Source organism: Ranitomeya imitator, chromosome 2, assembly GCF_032444005.1.
Source record: "Ranitomeya imitator isolate aRanImi1 chromosome 2, aRanImi1.pri, whole genome shotgun sequence".
In the NCBI taxonomy this organism is placed as follows: domain Eukaryota; kingdom Metazoa; phylum Chordata; class Amphibia; order Anura; family Dendrobatidae; genus Ranitomeya; species Ranitomeya imitator.
Window position 1 is genome coordinate 406423311 of NC_091283.1, and position 19412 is coordinate 406442722.

General features: G+C 43.7%; 1 protein-coding gene across 1 annotated transcript in view; it reads right to left on the reverse strand.

Annotated features, from left to right (window-relative positions):
• The window catches only part of ABCA5 (ATP binding cassette subfamily A member 5), a 240305-nt gene that overhangs the window by 81373 nt on the left and 139520 nt on the right, over positions 1 to 19412 (reverse strand). Inside the window, exons 9-14 of the mRNA XM_069750700.1 lie at positions 12828 to 12975; positions 7642 to 7810; positions 6134 to 6192; positions 5749 to 5859; positions 3375 to 3550; positions 2710 to 2829 (exon numbers count right to left, since the gene is read on the reverse strand). Of these exons, the coding sequence (XP_069606801.1) occupies positions 2710 to 2829; positions 3375 to 3550; positions 5749 to 5859; positions 6134 to 6192; positions 7642 to 7810; positions 12828 to 12975 (783 nt within the window). The remainder of the gene's footprint in view (positions 1 to 2709; positions 2830 to 3374; positions 3551 to 5748; positions 5860 to 6133; positions 6193 to 7641; positions 7811 to 12827; positions 12976 to 19412) is intronic.

The following is a 19412-nucleotide window of genomic DNA, read 5'->3' on the forward strand; positions in this document are numbered from 1 at the left end:
CCTCCTGTATTATACTACAGAGCTGCACTCACTATTCTGCTGGTGCAGTCACTGTGTACATACATTACATTACTTATCCTGTACTGATCCTGAGTTACCTCCTGCATTATACTCCAGAGCTGCGCTCACTATTCTGCTGGTGCAGTCACTGTGTACATACATTACTTATCCTGTACTGATCCTGAGCTACATCCTGCATTATACTCCAGAGCTGCACTCACTATTCTGCTGGTGCAGTCACTGTGTACATACATTACATTACTGATCCTGTACTGATCCTGAGTTACATCCTGTATTATACCCCAGAGCTGCACTCACTCTTCTGCTGGTGCAGTCACTGTGTACATACATTACATTACTGATCTTGTACTGATCCTGAGTTGCATCCTGTATTATACTCCAGAGCTGCACTCACTATTCTGCTGGTGGAGTCACTGTGTACATACTGTACATTACATTACTTATCCTGTACTGATCCTTAGCTACATCCTGTAATATACCCCAGAGCTGCACTCACTATTCTGCTGGTGCAGTCACTGCATACATACATTACATTACTTATCCTGTACTGATCCCGAGTTACATCCTTTACTCCAGAGCTGCACTCACTATTCTGCTGGTGCAGTCACTGTGTACATACATTACTTATCCTGTACTGATCCTAAATTACCTCCTGTATTATACCCCAGAGCTGCACTCACTATTCTGCTGGTGTAGTCACTGTGTACATATATTACATTACTTATCCTGTACTGATCCTGAGTTACATCCTGTATTATACTCCAGAGCTGCACTCACTATTCTGCTGGTGTAGTCACTGTGTACATATATTACATTACTTATCCTGTACTGATCCTGAGTTACATCCTGTATTATACTCCAGAGCTGCACTCACTATTCTGCTGGTGCAGTCACTGTGTACATATATTATATTACATTACCTATCCTGTACTGATCCTGAGTTACATCCTGTATTATACTCCAGAGCTGCACTCACTATTCTGCTGGTGCAGTCACTGTGTACATACATTACTTATCCTGTACTGATCCTGAGTTACATCCTGTATTATACCCCAGAGCTGCATTCACTATTCTGCTGGTGCAGTCACTGTGTACATACATTACATTACTGATCCTGTACTGAACCTGAGTTACATCCTGTATTATACTCCAGAGCTGCACTCACTATTCTGCTGGTGCAGTCACTGTGTACATACATTACATTACTTATCCTGTACTGATCCTGAGTTACATCCTGTATTATACCCCAGAGCTGCACTCACTATTCTGCTGGTGCAGTCACTGCATACATACATTACATTACTTATCCTGTACTGATCCCGAGTTACATCCTTTACTCCAGAGCTGCACTCACTATTCTGCTGGTGCAGTCACTGTGTACATACATTACATTACTTATCCTGTACTGATCCCGAGTTACATCCTGTATTATACTCCAGAGCTGCACTCACTATTCTGCTGGTGCAGTCACTGTGTACATTGTTATGACCTGGTGGTCAGGACAATAATGGACCTGGTGGTTAAGAGCGCACGGAATGACCTGATAGTTACTGATAATAAGGACGAGCTCTGGGACGTGGGAACTCTGCTGACCGCAATCCCTAAACCTATCAAACACACTAGAAATAGCCGTGGATTGCGCCTAACGCTCCCTATGCAACTCGGCACAGCCTAAGAAAGTAGCTAGCCCTGAAGATAGAAAAATAAAGCCTACCTTGCCTCAGAGAAATTCCCCAAAGGAAAAGGCAGCCCCCCACATATGACTGTGAGTAAAGATGAAAATACAAACACAGAGATGAAATAGATTTAGCAAAGTGAGGCCCGACTTACTGAACAGACCGAGGATAGGAAAGGTTAATTTGCGGTCAGCACAAAAACCTACAAAAAGACCACGCAGAGGGCGCAAAAAGACCCTCCGCACCGACTCACGGTGCGGAGGCGCTCCCTCTGCGTCCCAGAGCTTCCAGCAAGCAAGACAACAAATTAAATAGCAAGCTGGACAGAAAAATAGCAAACCAAAGAAATACAAGCTGGAACTTAGCTTCTGATGGGAAGACAGGTCACAAGAACGATCCAGGAGTGAACAGACCAATACTGGAACATTGACAGGTGGCATGGAGCAAAGATCTAAGTGGAGTTAAATAGAGCAGCAGCTAACGAATTAACCTCGTCACCTGTGAAACTCAGGAACACCCACCAGAGGAAGTCCATGGACAGAACCAGACGAAGTACCATTCATGACCACAGGAGGGAGCCCGACAACAGAATTCACAACAGTACATACATTACATTACCTATCATGTACTGATCCTGAGTTACATCCTGTATTATACCCCAGAGCTGCACTCATTATTCTGATGATGCAGTCACTGTGTACATACATTAGTTATCCTGTACTGATTCTGGGTTACATCCCATGTACTGCAGAATTATATTTTTACCTATACAGACTATATAGCTGAAATCTGCCAGGATTTCCAGCCTGCTCAGTGTCTGCAGTATGACCTGCATCGTGTATGTGGTTCCTTATCTTTTCAGGATGACTCTTCCTGTAATACCTCTATGTCAGGAAGACACAGAACTTGTGGCCGTTCTCTATATTTAGAGGCATTGATGAAATAATGTGAGGTGCGGTATGAAGCAGATCGATAACCAGTGATGAAATATTAATGAATGTCTGCACATTACCTTGGGGTTACCCAAAATAGCAATGGCCACGGCCAGCTTTCTCCTCTGCCCTGCGTTGAGTCTCTTCACTTGGTTGTGCTTCACTGCTTCCATATCCAGATCATGAAGAACCTTATTAATCTAAAGTGTAAAATTTCGGATGTCAATGTCATTAGTACAGTAAGACTCCTTTAACCCCTTCTCGCCACAGGACGTACATCTACCTCCTATGTCGTGTGCACACAGTGGGCTCAGGTACCGAGTTACTACCGTATAAAGTGGGTGCCGGCTGTCTTATACAGCCAGCACCTGATTAACCACTGAAGTGCCGGTGCGTGGTGTTAACAGTGGTGCGGTCTTAGGCTGAGCTTCATATAAAAGTATTAATTTTGCTTCATATGGCAGTACTAATGTATTGAGGTGTTTAGTATTGTAGCTGTTCTATTAAAAAAAAGCATATAAAAATTTGTATCACCCCCTCCTTGTTACCAAAAAAAATATAGCTATGTAGGGGAAAAATAATAATAAAAAAATAGTTATGGCTCTTGAAAAAAGGGAAGGCAAAAGAAACAAAAAAAAAAAGAACTGCCTGATAAGGAAGGGGTTAATAAATGTGGATATTTGGTTAAGAAAATCTAAGCTATGGCCGTGTAATTCTACAGGTCTCGTTATAAGCCCCTCGTTACCTCCTGCTCCTTGGTAGTGTGGCTTATGCCCTTCAGAGAGGAGAAGATGGACAGATTCTCCTCCACCGTGAGAACATCAAAATGGATATCGCACTGCTGGCAGACCCCGATCACCTTCCTGATGTCCAGGATCTCATCCATGTCGGTAACTTTGTGCCCATAAATGGAAGCTATGCCTACAAGGGGGAGATAATGGGATCGTTACAGTCTGAATAGAGTCATTTTTCTTAGTCGCTTCAATGAAGGACACAGGAAATAACTGGTATATACCTGTGTCCTCCAATGAAGAGACCGGAAAAAGAGAATTTTTGGCACTTACAGTAAAATCCCTTTCTTGTAACCTTCATTGGGGTACACTGGAAATCATGTGTGCATGTTGCTTCCATGTTTTCCTCTGTCCAAACATGAAGCGACTAAGAAAAGAGGATTTTTGGTACTTACTGTAAAATCCCTTTCCCCTAGCCTTCTTAGAGGTACCCAGGAATCCATGGGTGTATGATGCTGCTATGGTTTCCTGTGTCCCCTAATAAAGTGACTGATAAGAGGATTTTTGGTACTTACTGTAAAATCCCTTTCTTACAACGTTCATTGGGGCACACAGGAAACAACTGGTGTATGCTGATGCTGCTATGGCTTCCTGTATCCCCCAATGAAGCGATTGAAAAAATAGGATTTTTGGTACTCACTATAAAATCCCTTTCTTGTAATTACAAAGACATACTGATAGGGAACTTAGAGTGTGAGCCCCATTGGGGACAGTGATGATAATGTGTGCAAACTGTAAGGCGTTGCGGAATATGTTAGCGCTATATAAAAATAAAGATTATTATTATAACCTTCATTGGGACACACAGGAAACTATGGGTGTATGCTGATGCTGCTATGGTTTCCTGTGTCCCCCAATGAAGCCACTGAGAAAATAGGATTTTTGGTACTCACTATAAAATCCCTTTCTTATAACCTTCGTTGGGCCACATAGGAAACTATGGGTGTATGCTGCTGCAGAGATGCATTCCTGTGTACTCCAATGAAAACTGAGAAAACATTTTTGTAATTTTTTGGGTACTTACCTTTACATACCTTTCTCCTATACTTCATTGGGGTACATGAGAAAGGGATTTTACAGTAAGTAGCAAAAATTCCTTCCTTCATTGGCGGACACAGGAAACCATTGTGCAGCATACACCCATGGTTTCTTATATCTTCCAATGAAGGCTACCAGAGAGGGATTTCTCCCGATTACCGAGGCTAAAGTGTCCGTCCAGCACACATCACGCTAGTGTATGGAATAGTGCTGTCGACTTAGCTATTTCGTACAGGAGATTAATGCACAAAAACCAAAGCTCAAGGTACACTTTTGTGAACACGGGAGAGAGACACCAATGGATGTCTATACAGTGGTACATGCGTATGTCTGGTGTGAATAGTCACTAACTAAAGGTACCGTCACATTAAGCGACGCTGCAGCGATATAGACAACGATGCCGATCGCTGCAGCGTCGCTGTTTGGTCGCTGGAGAGCTGTTACACAGACAGCTCTCCAGCGACCAACGATGCCGAAGTCCCCAGGTAACCAGGGTAAACATCGGGTTACTAAGAGCAGGGCCGCGCTTAGTAACCCGATGTTTACCCTGGTTACCATTGTAAATGTAAAAAAAAAAAAAACACTACATACTTACATTCCAGTGTCTGTCGTGTCCCCCGGCGTCAGCTTCCCTGCACTGTGTAATCGCCAGCCGTAAAGCAGAGCGGTGACGTCACCGCTGTGCTCTGCTTTACGGCCGGCCGGCCGGCGCTGACACAGTGCAGGGAAGCTGAAACCGGGGGACGCGACAGACACCGGAATGTAAGTATGTAGTGTTTTTTTTTTTACATTTACAATGGTAACCAGGGTAAATATCGGGTTACTAAGCGTGGCACTGCGCATAGTAACCCAATGTTTACCCTGGTTACCAGTGAACACATCGCTGGATCGGCGTCACACACGCCGATTCAGCGATGTCAGCGGGTGATCCAGCGACGAAATAAAGTTCTGGCCTTCTAGCTCTGACCAGCGATGTCACAGCAGGATCCTGATCGCTGCTGCGTGTCAAACATAACGATATCGCTATCCAGGATGCTGCAACGTCACGGATCGCTATCGTTATTGTTCTAAAGTCGCTGAGTGTGACGGTACCTTAAGATTCTGTGGGTTTTTTAAAAGAAAGCAAATGCAGATCACTGTAGACTTGCAGTGAAATCTGCAGGCAGCTGTGATCTATATATATAAGAGAAGAGGAGCGGATGTCAGGCTGAACACAGACGCTCTCCTCCTCCACCACGAGAGCGATACTGCATCATGCTGCAGTAATCCTGAAAGAGCTGAACGTCTCACCTTCCGATGGAGGGCAGAGCCCGCATAAAATATTCATCAGTGTTGTCTTCCCGGTGCCGCTGTGGCCGAGCAGCGCGGTGATCTGTCCTTCGTATATATCCAAGGTTAACCCTAGTGTAAGAAATCGGTATTAGTGGAGTGTCCCTAAATGGTGCCCTGTCCCCTCAGTACAACAGCTCATTATTAGTATGCACTGGTGTACAGAAAAGCTATTAACGATTGCGTAAGGCAATACGTCTGCACATATTTGCTCTTTGTCGTTTTTAAATCTTTCTGCTTGCTGTCAGTGAACGGAAACGCCAACTGTTTCCCCTGCGTCCCAAGGGTGCAATGCATGTGTCGAAGTCGGGTGCGTCGTTGACATCACAGAGATGACGTGTCTCACCTTGTAAAGCTTCCACCTGCTGATTTTCTTTCTTAAAAGATTTATGAATATTTTTAATTCTAGAGGAAAAAAAATAATGAAAATGTAAAAAATTAAATAAGCAGTACAAAGTTGCAGAAAAAAAAAAGTTTATAGTTTTTTTTTTTTTTTAGAAATTTAGCAGGGGTCCCCTGCCAGTTTCTCTCTACTGTCTGCAGCAATTATGTGCTGTACACCATTCAAGTGACCGCTGCAACCAATTGTTAGCCTCTGAGGTCACATGCCGTACATGCCACCATCACTGCTAAGGTCAGAACCAGCAGGGACCATCGATGCAGCACAACTGGGTGGGGACAACCGAGGCATTACTGCTGGATGGGAACCACCGAGGCAGCTCCGCTGGATGGGGACCACTGAAGACGCACCACTGGATGGGGACCACTGACACAGCACCCCTGGATGGGGTCCACTGAGGCAGCTCAGTTAGATGGGAACCACCGAGGCCGCACCACTGGATAGGGCCACTAAGGCAGCTCAGCTAGATGGGGACTATCGAGGCCCCACCACTGGATAGGACCACTAAGGCAGCTCAGCTAGATGGGGACTATCGAGGCCGCACCACTGGATAGGGCCACTAAGGCAGCTCAGCTAGATGGGGACTATCAAGGCCGCACCACTAGATAGGGCCACTAAGGCAGCTCAGCTAGATGGGGACTATCGAGGCCGCACCACTGGATAGGGCCACTAAGGCAGCTTACCTAGATGGGGACTATCGAGGCCGCACCAGTAGATAGGGCCACTAAGGCAGCTCAGCTAGATGGGGACTATCGAGACCGCACCACTGGATAGGGCCACTGAGGCAGCTCACCTATATGGGGACTATCGAGGTCGCACCGCTGGATAGGGCCACTGAGGCAGCTCACCTAGATGGGGACTATCGAGGCCGCACCACAGGATAGGGCCACTAAGGCAGCTCACCTAGATGGGGACCATTGAGGCCGCACAGCTGGATAGGACCACCGAGGCAGCTCACCTAGATGGGGACTATTGAGGCCACACCGTTGGATAGGGCCACCGAGGCAGCTCACCTAGATGGGGACTATTGAGGCCGCACCACTGGATAGGGCCACCGAGGCAGCTCACCTAGATGGGGATTATCGAGGCTGCACCACTGGATAGGGCCACCGAGGCAGCTCACCTAGATGGGGACTATTGAGGCCGCACCACTGGATAGGGCCACCGAGGCAGCTCACCTAGATGGGGATTATCGAGGCCGCACCACTGGATGTTGCTGTTTTTAGAAGTAAACGGTCATGTTATTGTTTTTTTAATATTATTATTATTTTTGGACGACACACTTTTCAAGATGCAGAGAAAGTGAAATGTAATGACATGAAGAATAGCTTGAATGCAGCTCTGGAGAATACAGAGACAAGTGCTCACTATATGTTAATTGTTAGGATTGGTGGTGGTGCCACAGGTCGGACCGCCAGTGATCGATGTCAGGAAACATCTTCACAGTAATTTACCTGATGGCTACTTTCCCTTGTAATCCTAAGGCTACAGGTTCTGCGATATCACTCAGGTCTGCATTTGCGCTAAAGAAGCTCTCGCTGAGAACGCCATAGTTTCTCCTCTTCTTTGACCAGTAAGATGGCTTCAGGAAGAAAAAAGGCTGCCTCTTCAGTCCATACTCGCCTGTATATACAGTATAAGGCTCCATGTTACTTCTGGGATTTACAGAAAATGTCCATTAATTAGGACTAAACAGAACTCACAACCATTTGAAATAAATGAAAACTGTAATTCCTCAATTCTCCTGCAGAGGCACTGCAGAAAATTCAAACACCTATAGCTAGGCATACCCACAGATTACATGTGGTCGGTGGAGGTCAAACCATATTGTTTAGAAGACTCTAAATCGACTAAAAAGTTAGGCTGAAGCTGCACATGCAATTTGAAACCCACTCATCAAATATAGAGCTATATTGCTGCAACGTGATAGGGTAATATTGAATGATGGGGTCGTATTTTAACCCGGAAGTTGCTGCCACAGTAACAAGTTGCAAAAAAAGCCAAACTTTTTCAACTTTTGTGGTTGCAGCAACTTGCCAGTTGCAATGAGTCCCCAGTCATTCGTATACAGAAGGTGCACAAAGCTTGACTGCAGAATAATGAGCGTAATGTATGTACACAGTGAGTGCACCAGCAGAATAGTGAGTGCAGCTCTGGGGTATAATACAGGATGTAACTCAGGATCAGTACAGGATAAGTAATGTATGTACACAGTGACTGCACCAGCAGAATAGTGAGTGCAGCTCTGGAGTATAATAAAGATTGCAACTCAGGATCAGTACAAGATCAGTACAGTGAGGGTGATCAATGAGTGGAACAGGCTGCCAAGAGAGGTGGCATGTTCGGATTCAATGGAAGTCTTCAAACAGAGACTGGACAGACATCTGTCTGAGATGGTTTCGTGAATCCTGCATTTTGCAGGGGGTTGGACACGATGACCCTGGAGGTACCTTCCAACTCTAACATTCTAGGATTCTATGATCAGTAATGTAATGTATGTACGCTGTGACTGCATCAGCAGAATAGTGAGTGCAGCTCTGGAGTATCATACAGGAGGTAACTCAGGATCAGTACAGGATAAGTAATGTAATGTATGTACACAGTGACTGCATCAGCAGAATAGTGAGTGCAGCTCTGGAGTATAATACAGGATGTAACTCAGGATCAGTACAGGATAAGTAATGTAATGTATGTACATAGTGACTGCACCAGCAGAATAGTGAGTGCAGCTCTGGAGTATAATACAGGATGTAACTCAGGATCAGTACAGGATAAGTAATGTAATGTATGTACACAGTGACTGCACCAGCAGAATAGTGAGTGCAGCTCTGGAGTATAATACAGGATGTAACTCAGGATCAGTACAGGATCAGTATTGTAAGTGCTGGATTTATCCTGTTGCACAGCCTGTAAGCTCTTCTAGGCAGGGTGTCTTTCAATGAATTACTCTTCTTTGGGGCTTACTGATTTGTAAAACGGCACCATTAATAATGCATTGATGTTTTCTAGCTTTGGACATATGCTGACATGTGCTGGATTATTTATTACATCCCTTTGATTCTTGCTTCTGCGAAAGTGATATCTAGTGATATTCATATATATGTGGGTTTTTTGGGTGAGGTCGATGTACTTAAATTACCATCCCAATATGTTGGATGATATCTATCATAATAATAGTTATATATAGTGGGGACGGAAAATGAAAGTATTCATTTTTTTCTCATTAATGTACACTCTGCACCCCATCTTGACTCAAAAAAAACAGAAATGTAGAAATGTTTGCAAATTTATTATAAGAGAAAAACTGAAATATCACATGGTCATAAGTATTCAGACCCTGTGCTCAGACACTCATATTTAAGTCACATGCTGTCCACTTCTTTGTGATCCTCCTTGAGATGGTTCTACTCCTTCAATGGAGTCCAGCTGTGTTTAATTAAACTGATAGGACTTGATTTGGAAAGGCACACACCTGTCTATATAAGAACTCACAGAGCATGTCAGACCAAATGAGAATCATGAGGTCAAAAGAACTGACCAAGGAACTCAGTGACAGAATTGTGGCAAGGTACAGATCTGGCCAAGGTTACAAAAGAATTTCTCCAGTACTCAAGGTTCCTAAGAGCACAATGGCCTCCATAATCCTTAAATGGAAAAAGTTTGGGACCACCAGAAGTCTTCCTAGACCTGGCAGTCCAGCCAAACTGTGCAATCGTGGGAGAAGAGCCTTGCTGAGAGAGGTAAAGAAGAACCCCAAGATCACTGTTGCTGAGCTCCAGAGATGCAGTAGGGATATGGGGGAAAGTTCCACAAAGTCAACTATCACTGCTGTCCTCCACCAGTCGGGCCTTTATGGCAGAATGGCCCAACGGGAGACTCTCCTCAGTGCAAGACATATGAAAGCCCGCATAGAGTTTGCTAAAAAACACATGAAGGATTCCCAGACAATGACAAATAAGATTATGTGGTCTGATGAGACGAAGATAGAACTTTTTGGTGATAATTCTAAGAGGTATGTGTGGAGAAAACCAGGCACTGCTCATCACCTGCCCAATACAATCCCAACAGTGAAACATGGTGGTGGCAGCATCATGCTGTGGGGGTGTTTTTCAGCTGCAGGGACAGGACGACTGGTTGCAATTGAAGGAAACATGAATGCGGCCAAGTACAGAGAGAGCCTGGATGAAAACCTCTTCCAGAGTGCTCTGGACCTCAGACTTGGCCGAAGGTTCACCTTCCAACAAGACAATGACCCTAAGCACACAGCTAAAATAACAAAGGAGTGGCTTCAGAACAACTCTGTGACCATTCTTGACTGGCCCAGCCAGAGCCCTGACCTAAACCCAATTGAGCATCTCTGGAGAGACCTGAAAATGGCTGTCCACCAACGTTCATCATCCAACCTGATGGAACTGCAGAGGATCTGCAAGGAAGAATAGCAGAGGATCCCCAAATCCAGGTGTGAAAAACTTGTTGCATCATTCCCAAGAAGACTCATGGCTGTACTAGCTCAAAAGGTGCTTCTACTCAATACTGAGCAAAGGGGCTGAATACTTATGACCATGTGATATTTCAGTTTTTCCTTTCTAAAATATTTGCAAGAATTTCTACATTTCTATTTTTTTCAGTCAAGATGGGGTGCAGAGTGTACATTCATGAGAAAAAATGAACTTTTTTGAATTTACAAAATGGCTGCAATGAAACGAAGAGTGAAAAATTTAAAGGGATCTGAATACTTTCCGTACCAACTGTAAATATGGAATAACAGATATGAAATTGTACTGTTTTGATATTGATGTAAATTGTATTCACTTCACTGCATACTTTAACCCTTTCACCCCCGGAGCTTTTTTCGGTTTTGCGTTTTCGTTTTTCGCTTCCCTCCTTCCCAGAGTCATAACTTTTTTATTTTTCCGTCATTATGGCCATGTCAGGGCTTATTTTTTGCGGGACGAGTTGTACTTTTGAACGACACCATTGGTTTTACAATGTTGTGTACTAGAAAACGGGAAAAAAAATTCTAAGTGTGGTGAAATTGCAAAAAAAGTCCAATCCCACACTTGTTTTTTGTTTGGCTTTTTTTTTTGCTAGGTTCACTAAATGCTAAAACTGACCTGCCATTATGATTCTCCAGGTCATTACGAGTTCATAGACACCAAACATGTCTAGGTTCTTTTTTATCTAAGTGGTGAAAAAAAATTCCAAACTTTAAAAAAGAAAAGAAAAAAAAATTGTGCAATTTTCCGATACCCGTAGCGTCTTCATTTTTCGTGATCTCAGGTTGGGTGAGGGCTTATTTTTTGCGAGCCGAGCTGACAATTTTAATGATAGCAATTTGGTGCAGGTATGTTCTTTTGATCGCCCATTAATGGCATTTTAATGCAGTGTCGAGGTGACCAAAAACGTAATTCTGGCGTTTTTACTTTTTTTTCTTGCTACACCGTTTAGCGATCAAGTTAATGCTTTTTTTTATTGATAGATCGGGCGATTCTGAATGCGGCGATACCAAATATGTGTAGGTTTGATTTTTTATTATTATTGTTTTATTTTTAATGGGGCGAAAGGGGGGTGATTTGAACTTTTATATTTTTTAAAATTTTTTTTATATTTTTAAAAACATTTTTCTTTAACTTGTGGCATGCTTCCATAGCCCGATTGGCACTGCTACGTAGAGGCGATGTTCAAATCGCCTCTATGTAACAGATATACTGACTTGCTATGAGTGCCGACCACTGGGTAGCGCTCATAGCAATCAGGCACTGACAACCAAAGAGGTCTCAAGGAGACCTCTGGTTGTCATGCTGACGAACCGATGCCTCCCGATCACGTGACGGGGGTCACTGGTGTGCGTATTTCCGGCCCGATGGCCGGAAGCACAATTTAAATTTAACTAGTTAATAGCCGCGGGTGGATCACGATTCCACTCGCAGCTATTGCGGGCACATGTCAGCTGTCCAAAACAGCTGACATGCCCCGGAAAAGATGTAGGCTCACCGCCGGAGCCCACATCAAAGCGAGGGATACCGACATCGGCGTACTATTATGCCCAATGTCAGTAAGGGGTTAAATTATACTCTAAATGTGCACTTGTATAGTACTTGAAAAAGGCTCACACACAGAGCCGAAACTTCGCACACAAATGGGCTATTAAAATAGATTTTTTTGCACTAAAATAATAGTGTGCTGCTTCTTTGATTTTTCCAATATTAGTACTGGCATGTACCTGTGAAGTCTTGCACCCAACTACTGCCAGTGTCCAAGTGCTGCTCTCTGCTCTGTTTTTTTTCTATCTATCTATCTATCTATCTATCTATCTATCTATCTATCTATCTATCTATCTATCTATCTATCCCATATCTATCTATCCATCCATCCCATATCTATCTATCTATCTATCTATCCCATATCTATCTATCTATCTATCTATCTATCTATCTATCTATCTATCTATATATCTATCCCATATCTATCTATTTATCTATCTATCCCATATCTATCTATCTATCTATCTAATATATATCTATCCCATATCTATCTATTTATCGTACATATCTATTCCATCCAAACCCTTCCCATCTTGTGGACAAATGAAAGAATTGTAACACTTGGCGGTATGTAGTAAATGTAGGACCCGTCTTACTGGGAAGGATCTGATCGAGGTAGGAGGCCAGGAGCAGATACATGACACTGTCCACCACCAGGAAGATGAATGAAATGATAAGGGGGTAGGGCCCGTCCTTCAGGTTAGACAGCTGGGCCCCTTTTCCATGGGCCTCTAGAAACATGACCTGTAAAACACAAAGTGCAGTAATGTGACTGTCTGATAGGAATACTGATGACTTCCTCGCAGAGAAAACTGATCATTCCTGGTTGGTGGTAAAATGAAAAAAAAAAACTCAGCTGCCAAACTGGCAACGCTCCTCTGTCTTTTGGCTATATTTGCAAAAGCATCAGGTGACCGCTGCAGCTAATCAGTGCCTGCAAAATACAAGAGTCGTTGGCTGGGAAATGGGCCTTCTAAAAAGAAAAGGTCAGAGAGTCTCAGGAAGCGCATCACTGGCGTAGGGGATGCTACTGCTATTTCAACAGACAACAATAGTGACACTGTTCTCCTTCATTGCGAGGAGCCATTTTCTCTAGATATTTCTTCTATATATTTTTTTTTACTTACATTTTTGCATGTCCCCTTCTTGTCTAAATGCTGCGACTGCGCTCAACCGATGCATCTAAGGGGTTAACCTGCCACAATTGGAGCTAGCTCCACCTAGGGCGATGCGAAGCAGGTGTTAGCTGTATTGGGCTATGTTCACATATTGCGTTTTTGCAACCTTTTTTTTTATTCAAATTCAAAGCTGATTTTTACAGTACCAGCAAAAGCTATGAAATTCCAAAACGCTTGTGCTTTTTTTCCTGACCGAATTGGAAAATTGCTGTTTTTTTTTTTATATCGGCATTATGTCAAATCTTTCAGCGTGTTTTTTTCCCACAGAAAGTAACGAGAAAGATAAAAAAAAAGAAAAGCGTAAAAATACTGCAACTATGTTTTTTAAGCATTTTTTGCGAATATAACTAACATTATTAAATGTGTACTGTAGACAAAACACACAAGTAATCCGCACCCAAAAATGAGGCAAAAATGCTGGAAAAAAATGTGATGCATGTGAACATAGCCCGAGAGACCTAATGCTCTATAAGCGCTAGATAAGGTCCTCTGCCCGCCTTGTAAAAAGAATATTGGTTCTTGTCTTTTTTGTGGGCAGTGGTTAACACAAATATACCATTTGCTACAATGTGTCAGTGCAGGTAAAATGTATGCACCTAAAATCCATAGAATTGCCTACATGGCGAATATGGTAACTATACACCATGTTCCAAATTATTATGCAAATTACGGTACATTTTTCTCGAGTTTTCCTAAATGGTCGGTGCAAATGACAGTCAGTCTAATAAAAGTCACCACCCGTTATTGAAGAAACCTCCCAATGATAACAGTATAATCCTTAAAATGAATAAAATCTCAAAATGCACTGTTCCAAATTATTAGGCACAGTAGAATCTCCCTTAAGCCCCAAGGGTAGTTTGCACGTTAATGACCAGGCCAATTTTTACAATTCTGACCACTGTCCCTTTATGAGGTTATAACTCTGGAACGCTTCAACGGATCCTGATGATTCTGACATTGTTTTCTCGGGACATATTGTACTTCATGATAGTGGTAAAATTTATTTGATATTACCTGCGTTTATTTGTGAAAAAAACGGAAATATGGCAAAAATGTTGAAAATTTCGCAATTTTCCAACTTTGAATTTTTATGCCCTTTACAGGAATTTTTGGAATGTTTAAAAAAAAAATGAACATTTAACTTTTTTTCACAAAAAATTTACTTCAGCTCCAATTTGTTTTATTTTACCAAGGGTAACAGGAGAAAATGGACCCCAAAAGTTGTTGTACAATTTGTCCTGAGTACACTGATACCCCATATGTGGGGGTAAGCCACAGTTTGGGCGCATGGCAGAGCTCGGAAGGGAAGGAGCGCCATTTGACTTTTCAATGCAAAACTGACTGGAATTGAGATGGGACGCCATGTTGCGTTTGGAGAGCCACTGATGTGCCTAAACATTGAAACCCCCCACAAGTGACACCATTTTGGAAAGTAGACCCCCTAAGGAACTTATCTAGATGTGTTGTGAGAGCTTTGAACACCCAAGTGTTTCACTACAGTTTATAACGCAGAGCCGTGAAAATAAAAATTCTTTTTTTTTTCCACAAAAATTCTTTTTTAGCCCCCAGTTTTGTATTTTCCCAAGGGTAATGTACGGTTTGTGGGACTCCTAGGGTGAACCCGGTGGACCACGGCAACGAACCTCCTTAAGGTGAGCTGGCCTGGTAAACCACCCCTTATACAGGGAGCATCAGGGACAGGCCCAAAGGAGACTATTACCATGGATGCTGATACACGGGGACAGGACGTAGGAGAAACACAAGAGGAAAGCGGGAAAACAGGTAGCGGAGGCAGGAGATACCAGGAGGGATAGAAGTGGCACAGGACAAGGAAGATGGATGAAAGATATACAGGAGACACGAAAAATGGAAAACAAACAAGGAGAGGGCACGGACGGACGAAAGGCACAAAGGGGAAACGCAGAGAGGTAACAAAGCAGGAGAGAGCTGGATAGGAAACGCACAGAATGCAGAACAGACTGGCCGAGAACAAGAGGAACCAGGAAGCGAGGGACCTGAATCTAGTGCAGAGAACAATAGACAAACAGGCAAAGGACAGAGGGAGAGGCTACCTGATAAAGGAAGCGTCAGTAGAACTTCCGGGTCAGGAAACCAGCAGCATCATGGAAAAGAGGAGCGGAACGAACGAAGGTCGGCCAGAGGGGGTGCGCGTGCGCCGCTGGAGCCGGAGGAAGGAGTGCGCCCACGCTACCGCCGGGAACTAGGAGCCAGCGAGGAGACCGTAAGTCGGGAGGCCAGGCGGCGCGCGGACACACAGGGGACGCGCAGAGCCGGACAAGCGCACCAGGAGCCAGAAGAAGACCCAGCCGGAGCGGCAGCCGCGGGAGAAGCGCAGGGAGAGATAACTAAGAACTACGAACGATAGCTGCGAACCAGGTGCGGCAGGCGTCACAGGTAACAGGAGAAATTGGACCCCAAAAGTTGTTGTCCAATTTGTCCTGAGTACGCTAATACCCCATATGTTGGGGTAAACCCCTGTTTGGGCACACGGGAGAACTCGGAAGGGAAGGAGCACTGTTGTACTTTTTCAACGCAGAATTGGCTGGAATTGAGATCAGATGCCACGTCACGTTTGGAGAGCCCCTGATGTGCCTAAGCAGTGGAAACCCCCAATTCTAACTGAAACCCTAACCCAAACACACCCCTAATCTCAACCACACCCCTAACCCCAACCACACCCCTAACCCCAACCCTAACTCCAACATACCCCTAACCCTAATCCCAACCATAACCCTAACCACACCCTTAACCCTGACACAACCCTAACCCTAATCCCAACTGTAAATGTAATCCAAACCCTAACTTTAGCCCAACCCTAACTGTAGCCCTAACCCTAACTTTAGCCCCAACCCTAACTTTAGCCCCAACCCTAACCCTAACTTTAGCCCCAACCCTAACCCTAACTTTAGCCCCAGCCCTAACCCTAACTTTAGCCCCAGCCCCAACCCTAACTTTATCCCCAACCCTAACTGTAGCCCTAACCCCAGCCCCAACCCTAACCCCAGCCCTAACCCTAGCCCCAACCCTAACCCTAGCCCTAACCCTATCCCTAATGGGAAATTGGAAATAAATAAATTTTTTTATTTTATTATTTTTCCCTAACTAAGGGGGTGATGAAGGGGGATTTGATTTACTATTTATAGCGGGTATTTTAGCGGATTTTTATGAATGGCAGCCGTCACACACTAAAAGACGCTGTTTATGCAAAAAATAGTTTTTGCGTCTCCACATTTTGAGAGCTATAATTTTTCCATATTTTGGTCCACAGAGTCATGTGAGGTCTTGTTTTTTGCAAAACGAGTTGACGTTTTTATTGGTACCATTTTCGGGCACGTGACATTTTTTGATCCCTTTTTATTCAGATTTTTGTGAGGCAGATAGACCAAAAACCAGCTATTCATGAATTTCTTTTTTTTTTTTTTTTTTGGGGGGGGGGAGGGGCGTTTATATCATTTCACGTTTGGTAAAATTGATAAAGCAGTTTTATTCTTCGGGTCAGAACGATTACAGCGATACCTCATTTATATCTTTTTTTAGGTTTTGGTGCTTTTATACGATAAAAACTATTTTATAGAAACAATTATTTTTGCATCGCTTTATTCCGAAGACTGTAACTTTTTTATTTTTTCACTGATGACACTGTAAGGGACAAGATGACGTTTTCAGCGGTAGCATTGTTATTTATATCCGTCTTTTTGATCGCGTGTTATTCCACTTTTTGTTCAGCGGTATGATAATAAAGTGCTGTTTTTCGCCTCGTTTTTCTTTACGGCGTTCACTGAAGGGGTTAACTAGTGGGACAGTTTTATAAGTGGGGTCGTTACGGACGCGGCGATACTAAATATGTGTACTTTTATTATTATTATTCAGATAAAGAAATGTATTTATGGGAACAATATATATTTTTTTTTATTTAGGAATTTTCTTTTTTTTTTACACATCTAAATTTTTTTTTTTTAACTTTATAACGTTGTCCCAGTGGGACATCACACTATAGGGTCAGATCGCTGATCTGACACTTTGCACAGCACTTTGTCAGATCAGCGATCACACAGGCACAGCAGGGAGGCTTCCCGGCGCCTGCTCTGAGCAGGCGCTTGTAAGACACCTCCCTGCAGGACCCGGAAGTAGCCCCGCGGCCATTTTGGATCCAGGGCCTGCAGGGAGGAGACGCTCGGTACAAGGTGAGCACATCGCCTTGTACCGAGGGGCCCCCTACCTGCGCGATGCTTCCCTATGCCCCCGGAAGGCTGCGATGATCTTTGATCGCAGCGTGCCGGGGGTTAATGTGCCAGGAGTGGTCCGTGACCGCTCCTGGCACATAGTGCCGGATGTCAGCTGCGATAGTCAGGTGACACCCGGCCACGATCGGCCGCGCTTCCCCCATGAGCGCGGCCGATTGCATATGACGTACTATCCCGTCACTGGGATTTAAGTCCCAGGACACCTCGACGGGATAGTACGTCATATGGGATTAAGGGGTTAAAGAACTGAAAATGCTAATTTGTGGAATTTGCAGCATTAGGAGGTCACATTCACTGAACAAAAAAGCTATTTAACTCCAAAACATCCTAACAGGTCAAGTTACATGTTAACATAGGAACCCTTCTTTGATATCACCTTCACAATTCTTGCATCCATTGAACTTGTGAGTTTTTGGAGAGTTTCTGCTTGAATTTCTTTGCATGAAGTCAGAATAGACTCCCAGAGCTGCTGTTTTGATGCAAACTGCCTCCCACCCTCATAGATCTTTTGCTGGATGATACTCCAAAGGTTCTCTATAGGGTTGAGGTCAGGGGAAGATGGTGGCCACACCATGAGTTTATCTCCTTTTATGCCCATAGCAGCCAATGACTCAGAGGTATTATTTGCAGCAGGAGATGGTGCATTGTCATGCATGAAGATGATTTTGCTCCTGAAGGCAGGTTTCTGCTTTTTATACCATTGAAGAAAGTTGTCAGTCAGAAACTCTATATACTTTGCAGAGGTCATTTTCACACTTTCAGGAACCTTAAAGGGCCCTACCAGCTGTTTCCCCATGATTCCGGCCCAAAACATGACTCCTCCACCTCCTTGCTGACATCGCAGCCTTGATGGGACATGGTGGCCATCCACCAACCATCCACTACTCCATCCAGGGTTGCTCGACAGTCATCAGTAAACAAGACTGTTTGAAAATTAGTCTTCATGTATGTCTGGGCCCACTGCAACTGTTTCTGCTTGTGAACACTGTTTAGGGGTGGCCGAATAATAGGTTTATGCACCACAGCAAGCCTCTGAAGGAGCCTACACCTTGAGGTTCGAGGGACTCCAGAGGCACCAGCAACTTCAAATAACTGTTTGCTGCTTTGTAATGGTATTTTGGCAGCTGCTCTCTTAATCCAATGAATTTGTCTGGCAGAAACCTTCCTCATTATGCCTTTATCTGCATGAACTCTGTCTGTGCTCTGTTTCCGTCACAAATCTCTTCACAGTATGATGATCACTCTTAAGTTTTGGTGAAATATCTAATGTTTTCATCCCTTGAACAAGGCATTGCACTATTTGATGCTTTTCGGCAGCAGAGAGATCCTTTTTCTTTCCTATGTTACTTGAAATCTGGGGCCTGCATAACAATAGTGCGGAACATCATTTTTAAGTAGTTTTCCTTTAATTAGAATCACCTGGAAAACTAATTATCACATGTGTTTAAGATTGATTTCAGTGATCCAATGAGCCATGAGACACAATACCATCCAAGAGTTTATTTGAAAAACAAAACAATTAAATCTTTATGACACTTAAATCCAATTTGCATAATAATTTGGAACATGGTGTATTCACGCCTCAGGACTAGGGCTATAGGGGTCACTGGGAACATACAAGACTGTTCCCATTCAGTGACAGCAAGCAAAAATCTGAAAACATTGGAAGAACGAGGGCGAATGAGCCGTCTGTGGTGGAGGCAGAGATAATACTGGCAGATCTGAATAACAGATGCCA